Source organism: Gorilla gorilla, chromosome 11, assembly GCF_029281585.2.
Source record: "Gorilla gorilla gorilla isolate KB3781 chromosome 11, NHGRI_mGorGor1-v2.1_pri, whole genome shotgun sequence".
Classification (NCBI taxonomy): Eukaryota; Metazoa; Chordata; class Mammalia; order Primates; family Hominidae; genus Gorilla; species Gorilla gorilla.
This window is the reverse complement of record NC_073235.2, coordinates 109,399,795-109,407,935: the sequence shown is the minus strand read 5'-3', so window position 1 is coordinate 109,407,935 and position 8,141 is coordinate 109,399,795. Positions and strand designations below refer to the sequence as shown.

At 37.5% G+C, this 8,141-nt stretch overlaps 1 protein-coding gene across 7 annotated transcripts in view; it reads right to left on the bottom strand.

Moving 5' to 3' along the window:
- Positions 1–1,283: 1,283 nt before the first annotated feature.
- FASTKD2 (FAST kinase domains 2) overlaps positions 1,284–8,141 on the bottom strand; it is a 27,178-nt gene continuing 20,320 nt past the window's right edge. For 3 of the 7 annotated variants that reach the window (XM_004033112.3, XM_004033113.4, XM_055380412.2), the window contains exons 8-12: positions 6,879–7,045; positions 5,624–5,842; positions 4,876–4,960; positions 3,093–3,207; positions 1,284–2,111 (exon numbers count right to left, since the gene is read on the bottom strand). In XM_004033112.3, coding sequence (XP_004033160.1) covers positions 1,992–2,111; positions 3,093–3,207; positions 4,876–4,960; positions 5,624–5,842; positions 6,879–7,045 — 706 coding nt within the window. In that variant the 3' untranslated portion in view covers positions 1,284–1,991. Of the gene's footprint in view, positions 2,112–3,092; positions 3,208–3,251; positions 3,387–4,875; positions 4,961–5,623; positions 5,843–6,878; positions 7,046–8,141 lie in introns of all 7 variants that reach the window. The other 4 variants (XR_002004964.3, XR_008677789.2, XR_002004965.3 and 1 more) reach the window with 2 other exon arrangements.

The following is an 8,141-nucleotide window of genomic DNA, read 5'->3' as shown; positions in this document are numbered from 1 at the left end:
ACAAAGCAATGAAGAATGCTAACACTAGAATGCTAGTAAAAGAGGGATGCCTTTTTATCTGCCAGGTTAACTAGTACAAACTGAAAATTACTACCCTAAAAGGTGGTCATAAATATTCACAAATTTGTCAAATCCTTTGAAGAGGAGTCATAATTAGACACTCAAAACTGATGCACACTCAACATTTAAAGACAAAACCTTAGTTTCTTTAATAACAGAATATCTGCATCTTGTTCTGAAGCTTATAAGGTTAAATCACTTGGCCAAGTATACAAAACTAGAGGTTGTCCAATCTGGAACCAGAAGCCTGATCTCCTGGGACACAAGCTGAAGAGCAGGTGAGGACGAAATGATGTGGAACCAATGGCATAGCTGAGACTTCAGGAAAGGAAAATTCTTTGAGCCTTATCTTCCTCGTCCATAAAATGAGGGAAGTAACAATTAAATAATCACTAAATTTCCTTTCAGCTCTAACCTTTTCTAAATGCAAGCTGGATAAATTGATACAACCTGGAAGCTGTTGTCATATTGCTATAGTTTTTGTATTTTTTTTTTTTTTTTTTTTTTTTGAGACAGAGTCTCGCTCTGTGGTCAGGCTGGAGTGCAGCGGGACCATCTTGGCTCACTGCAATCTCCACCTCCCGGGTTCAAGCGATTCCCCTGCCTCAGCCTCCCCAGTAGCTGGGATTATAGGCATGCACCACCATGCCCGGCTAATTTTTTGTATTTTAGTAGAGATGGGGTTTCACCGTGTTGGCCAGGATTGTCTTGATCTCCTGACTTCGTGATCAGCCCACCTCGGCCTCCCAAGTGCTGGGATGACAAGCATGAGCCACCGTGCCCAGCCCAGTTTTTGTATTTTCTTATAAGCCTATGTCAGCTCACATTCAAACTCTAGCCCTCCCCTACTCTGTGTAGCCTTGGGCAAATACCTATCCTGATTTTAGAGATGAGGAAATGAAGACACAGAGAGAATCATAACAGCAGCTACACCTCAAAGGGTTCAGATCATGAAAAGGCAGCACACAAATGAATACTTAGCAGTGCCCGGCACATACTAAGATGTCTAGTAATTGCATGTCTGTGTGCTTGGGGGCAGAATAACACCAACTTGCATGGAACCCATGCTGTAAGTTCCACAAGAGACCATGCCTATTCATCACTATATCCCCAGCGAGCCAAATACTAGGTAGACAGGCATATTGAACAAAAGAGTTGAATTTGGACAAATATTTGAACAAAGAATGAACACACATAATCGAAAAAATAGTCCTCAGGTCTGATTCACAACACAATTCAGCTATATATTTAATTTAAAAGACTTCATGAAATTGTGGGAGGGGTAAGGGGGAAAAAAGAAAGAGAAAGGAAGGACCCCAACAACAGTAAGACTCCTACCATCTACATATTATCTCATCTGTGTTTCTCTTATTATAACCCATGAAATATCTCTACCTGCAGTGCTTATTACAAATACAAATACCATCCTCACTCATTTTCAACAGCTACCTCACTAATTCTTACACACTTGACAACTTTAGAACTTTGTCCAATTATTATTTGGCCAATGCTTGAAAATGACTTAAAGGCATAACCCCAAGTCTTAGAACAGCTTAGAGCAGGAGTATAAATATTCAGATTCCAAACACAAGGACTACTACCCACATCAACCTGCCTGTGACACCTCACAACTAAGAAACCAGTTTTTAGTAGATCAAAGATGAAAAGGTGAAACGTACAGCTCACAAATCAAATATCTGGGCACTAGAGGGAATAGGTGTGGTTGGAAAAATAACCCTTCTGGAATTTTCTCAGCGTATTTTAAAATGGCAGTAACATCATTTCTTCCACTCCTAAAATTAATTTTAATAGTGAACTGAGGTAACATTTTTTGTCTTAGCAGATAGCTCAATTCCATTGACAACTGACTTGTCATCTTTATTAATTTTTACAAATGCATGTCTCCTAATATGAAAAGGTTGATTTTCACTTTATTGTGTGCTTTGCACATTTACAGCAGCAACACGAAGAGCTTCTACTGAATAGATTTTAGTCTTCAAAAATGTGACTGCATCTTCCATCTCTAGTTTGTCCATCTCCCAGTTATTGACCTTACCAAAGAAAGAGGAAAATAATCAGTTTGTGAGACGATACTAACAAAAGAGCTAGTTTAGAGATCCAAACATAGTAAAGTAACATGAGGACAATAGCTTTTTGAAAGCAAATGTGACCTTATAAGTACTCATATTTTAAAGGCATAATAAGACTACATGCTAGGGTTTAAGAAAGCTTTAACTGTGAAAATTATACAAATTTTAAAGGTCCTCTAAATGGTGCAAAAACTGCTTTCTTGAGAAAATCTTCCTTAGAATATATATAATCAGCAATATAAAAAACAAAGTCTTAAATAGTAGCCCACTAAGAGAAAGGAGTCATCTTAATCTCAATAGTCCACACGTAATCCATTTCCAATACTAAAGTATAATAATAGAAGACTTGGAATGTTTACATCTTACATTATGCCCAGGACCAAATGAGTGGCATTTAGATAGATTCCAACAGCAACGTATATATAAATGTATTTGTAAGGTTCCTGCTACCTAGAAACATCAGAAGAGGCTGTTCAAGAGAAGCTGTGGGGTACAAAATAAAATTGAAGCATAAGAGGGAAGAGAAAGACCCATCTTCTTAAAACCATCCAGCTTTTTCTGGCAACAAACATCCTGTAACAGCTTCACACAGGCCATGAAAACAAAGCTTTAACATCTTTCCTTCCCTTGTTCAAGATAACCTGGAAATTAAATACGGTTTTGTGTATCTTAAACATGAAAATATATTATTTGCATTCTTCTTCTTAGCAAAAAAGGATTAAAGCTGACCAGAACAACATTTGTAAAAGCTCTAGTAATGACAGTAATCAGCTGAGCAGAACCCAAATCGTGTACTAGCAATGTTCTTTTTCAAAGAAAACAGTAACTAAAGCACTCATTCCAATATCTAGTCCTAGTAACCAGTCTCAACCACAAGATTCCTGGCAGCTGTTAGAATGTACATCAGTATTAAAGAATACTTCATTTGCATTTTTTTCTCACCAAGATCACATGAAAACCCATTGCATTCAAATGCCGCATTTTCATAGCAAGGAATCCTCTGGGGTGGCTCGAACCCAAACAATAAGCAGATCTGGAAACACATAGCACAGCTACTCTGAAAACAAAAATAAACAAAACAAGAACAGTTATTGATATTACCATTTAGTCTTGCTGCATTCCTGTTCTCTGGAGATTTCCAAGTTGAGCTCTCCACCGACCACATCCTTGATATTCCTGTCTTAGTCCTTCACTTCTTTTACGTGGCCTCTGCAGATATTCCACTATACAAGGCTACTTTATAAATCAAAAATATACAACATTATACACAGTTACCTCTCAGTTCCCTTTAAGGATGGCTACATTTTTGAAGAGGAAAATTTTCAGATATGAAAGCACCAATTTTAAGGGTTTTCTGTGTAGTGCTGATTTCTGATCTGAGTATAATTATTTATTCTACCAGTAGTAGTAACGGTGTAAATAATACCAAATAGTAAATGCTCTTCTTACACATATTATCTCCCAGAGAAAGCAGCATTTAAAAAACAGAAATAGGAGTTTAAATACAAGAAAGAAAACACCAAGAGAAAGGCAAGACTGTTAAAATAAAATCTGTAAATATAATGAAAATGTGGAAGGTGTAATTTGTTTTTTCATTGTTCCTGGCACTTTGGAAATACTAAGTTTACTGGGAGAAAAAAAGAAAAAAAAAAGACATTTATATCCTTACTGCCTTCACCTATACTCTGGCTATTACAAGACAAATTTTATGTTTTTAAAGGAATGCTCACATTCTTCACTTCTCATGACTTTATGCTGAGAACAACTGTTATTTTATTATGCCAGAATAGCAGAGTACCCGAAAAAGAAAACTGATCTTGGAATGAGGTCAGAGAGAAAGCCTCTTCTGAGGGGAGATGGGTAGCACTGATAGGAAAGACAGCGGTTGAAAAGATGGCCAAGAAATAAGCTAGATGCATTCAGAAAGAGGTGAAAGTCACAGAACTGTGTGTGAATGAAGAGGGATGGGCAGATAAGAGTTTGGATCCCTACAGATTTTTTTGTATGCTTCTATCATATTTATGTGTGTGTGTGTGTGTCCAGTGGAGTTAACAGAAGATACAAGTTCCTTGGGGTCAGGATCCATGTAGCAGAGCTTTTACATAAAGGGTAACTGACCCATGGGTGTGTGCAATGATGGCATGATCTTATGCATCTACTGAAGAGGCAGGATGTTCTCTCATGGTATAGCATCATATTTCTCCCCAGAGACACTCTATTTGTAATGTGTGAGCCAAGGAAACAACTTAGGATTAGCTTCAATGTGCTCTAACCCATACAAATACAGTTTAATTAAAAAACTACGGTTTCTCTACCTCTGGAAAAGTCTTGGTGGTAGAGCAAAATATTTATTGGGTATTTGATTTTTGTAGAAGCCTCAAGTCTTTATTCTTTATGATCACTATTATATTATCTTGTCCAAAGTTTACACTGCATTGATAGTTTCAATTATATTAATATTGTTTTATTGAACTATAGCTTCAAAACCTAATTTTAAAAAAATGTCTGTCTCATTAAATGACCCAACTGTAGTCCATTGTATTCAACCATAACGTCCACATTTACACTTTCTAAGGAGTACATTGATGGATGACAAGTCTCTTGGTGTGCTGCAGGCTCCATACAAACATCAAGTCTTAGATTCACTACTGCTATTTAATATGAAGTCTTTTAGAATGAGGATTTTAATTCAGAAAGCCCAGCAAATGAAATATATGTAAGCAACCTTTGAATATCTGTAGCAGAAGTTGTATCCACATCAGAAAGTGGTAGCACTTGATTCCTGTTAGTGTCCATTCTGATTTCAAAATCTGAAAGGAAAGAATTGATATTAATTTTTCAAACATTGCTCCAAGTGACTTTCTTTTTCTTTTCCTTTTTTTTTTTTTTTTTTTTTTGAGATGTGGTCTCGCTCTGTCATCCAGGCTGGAGTGCAGTAGTGTGATCTCAGCTCACTGCAGCAACTTCCCAGGTTCAAGCAATCCTTTCACCCCACCCTGTTGAGTAGCTGGGACTACAGGGGCATGCCATCACGCCCATCTAAGTTTTGTATTTTTTTGGTAGAGACAGGATTTTACCATGTTGGTCAGGCTGGTCTTGAACTCCTGAGCTCCAGTGATCCACCTGCCTCGGCCTCTCCACATGCTAGGATTACAGGCGTGTGCCACCGTGACCAGCCCCAAGTGATTTTCTGTTTCAAAATGTTTAATAGTACTACCAATAATGATAATAGCAGTAGCTAAAATATATTGAGAGCTAACCATGTGTCAGATACTAGTCTTGGGATTTTAGACACATAAAAATGTGTAGAATTTCATTTATTGGTCACAAGAATTTTATGAGGCAAGAATCAGGCCAGTTCCAGAGGCAATGCTGCACTACACTAAACTGCTGCCACAAATACCTATTTTTTTGTCAGAAAAAAAGGAAAATAAATACAATAAAATGAAAGGAAATCATATAATGTCCCATACCAATATGATAATTGTGTGGCAAGTGCACATCCTTTGAGAAGTGTCCTTCACCTCCCAGAAGGCTGCTCAGCACCTCTGCCACCTTTGCATTTGTATGTGACGGTGGCAGCTCCCGCGGCAGCTGTGGGAGTGACAAGGCTATGTCCTTCAGATAGACAGTATCATCAAGTTTTAGACAAGTATCCAAAGTATGCAGCTTGTAAGCATTCTTCATGTCATCTAAAAGATAAAAAAGAGAGTATATCATTAAGAAGAAATAAATGCAACATTAAAAAACTATATTAGTATATATTTAGTAATAGATATAAAATAATAAATATATACATAAATGCACTTGTATTTCTAATTATCTCTTTCTTATCACAAGGACTCTCTCTGTGTCTCCCTGGTTTCCACAGGGTCTAAATCAAAGCCCTGCACTTGATAATGTTTTAAGGCTTCAAATATCTTTAGAGGTCATTTAGTCTAAACTCCTCAATTTATGGATAAGGAAATGCCCAGGAATGTTAAAAAGCCTCATAATTAAGGCAAAGTTGGAACTAGAATCCAGGTTTTCGAGGTTCAAGGCTGTTTCTCCATTATTACACTGCCTGAAAAACCAGCACGTGGTATTATTGACTGACTCTCTACAACTCAACTTCGGGATTTTATAACATTTATTTATTTATGTTTTAATTCTGAACTACTCTATTCTCAGACACATCGTCAAATTTTGTACATCTACCTGGATATTGCTTTGCCTTATTTAATACTAAAGACTAAAAGTCAACAGTTAATTTGGTTCCAAGAGTAAATGAACTAATTAATTTGGTGGCTATTTGGTTTCTTGATCTAACAGGTGTTCCCTCATCACAGGCCAGGAGTGACCAAGTGTTTACAGCTGCAAAAGTTGACTTAGGTTGGCTTCAAATGTGATAAGTAAGGATTAGGAATTAAAACAGCTCTGATCAAAGCATAAAGAACAGCCTGAACAGTTAGCCTTTGTATAGAAGGATAGAGTATAAATAAAAGGAATAATGATGCATTCCTTATTTTTTTCTACATGTAGGACTTGTCATTAAAGAAGGGTCTGTAGGTTTGCTGCTTTGAAGCACTATCCTTTGACTTCACCATTATCAGCCCTTTCCACAGCAACACCTGCTCTGCAAATTTCAACTAACGCTGCTCCAACTAAGACCCCATTCAGAGTCATATGGTAGCTAGTGGTAGTGCAGAATTGGTCACAATTGTGACCAATTCTGCACTAACATCCTACCTGATGTCAGCAGCTCACTGATGATGTCTTTTTGCAGAAGCTGATTAAAAGGAGCCAGGGGAAAGTAATTCATCAAGCAAAATGAATATACTGCATCCAATAAGTTTTCAGAAGAAATAGTGTGAAGATAACCAGTCAGAGCACTAGCCATAACTTCCACGAACTGTCTGGGGAACAAAGAAAAGTCAGTTTCCCAACATATACAGAAGGCCAATATCTTTAACGATTCCAAAGAAAAGAGATAAGAAAATCAGGCTTGCAAGTAAGTATCCACACATCGTTCTGGACAATTGGTTATCTCATAATAAGTGTATACATTCAATAAATGTTGGCTATTGCTGTATGCCTTGCACGAGACAAACATTTTATAGACTTTAACTCATTTAACTCACACTAAAAAACTCCATGGGTATTACTATTATTCTCCTCATTTAAAAAAATGGGTAAACAGGCTTAGAGATTGAGTAACTTGTCTAAGAACACACAGACAAGGAAGTAGCAAAGGCCGTATTAGAACATAAGGTGTCAGGCTCCAGAACCTTTTCATAATTATGCTAGATTTTCTATAACGCCTGGACCACCACTACAGTTTTATAACCAACTAAAATTATCTAGTTATCAATACTATAGGTTAAAAGAACTGCAAGCCTAGTCCTACCACCCAGAGCTAATGTTACACAGTATAACGTGGTTAAGCACAAATGAACACAGAAAAGATCAAAATCAGGGGCAGTCGCTTGCCCAGAGTGACACCACTAATAAATGGTAGATACCCTTTGAACACACGTCAATCTGACTCTCAGGGCATATGATACATATAGTTATATAAAAAAAGAAATACATGCAAAGTACTGTGATCTCGCAGAGGAAAGAAAATAAACAGAAGCTTTTGGGAGGAGAATTTGAGTAAGTGGAAAAGATGGAATAAGGGAAGAAGATTTGAGCACAGCCCTGAAAGCACATGCTACTTGCCTGATAGTGAATAACTGGTGAGATGAAGGTACAGAGGAGTGTTTCTTAACAGCTGGGGCAAATATGCCTGGACACAAGCCCTTGTTAACAATGAGACTGAAATCAACTGAGAGGTCCATGGGTAGGGGAAGAAGTGTTGGGGAGGATGAAGGGCTGTGATAAGGCCAGGAAAACGATAGGAATTATGATGAAATGGGAGGAATATAACAGATCATATATGCAACAGCAAGGCAGCACTTCTGAAATTAGTAACTGATTGCTTTTGGAACATGCAGTGGGATGCGGGGGCAG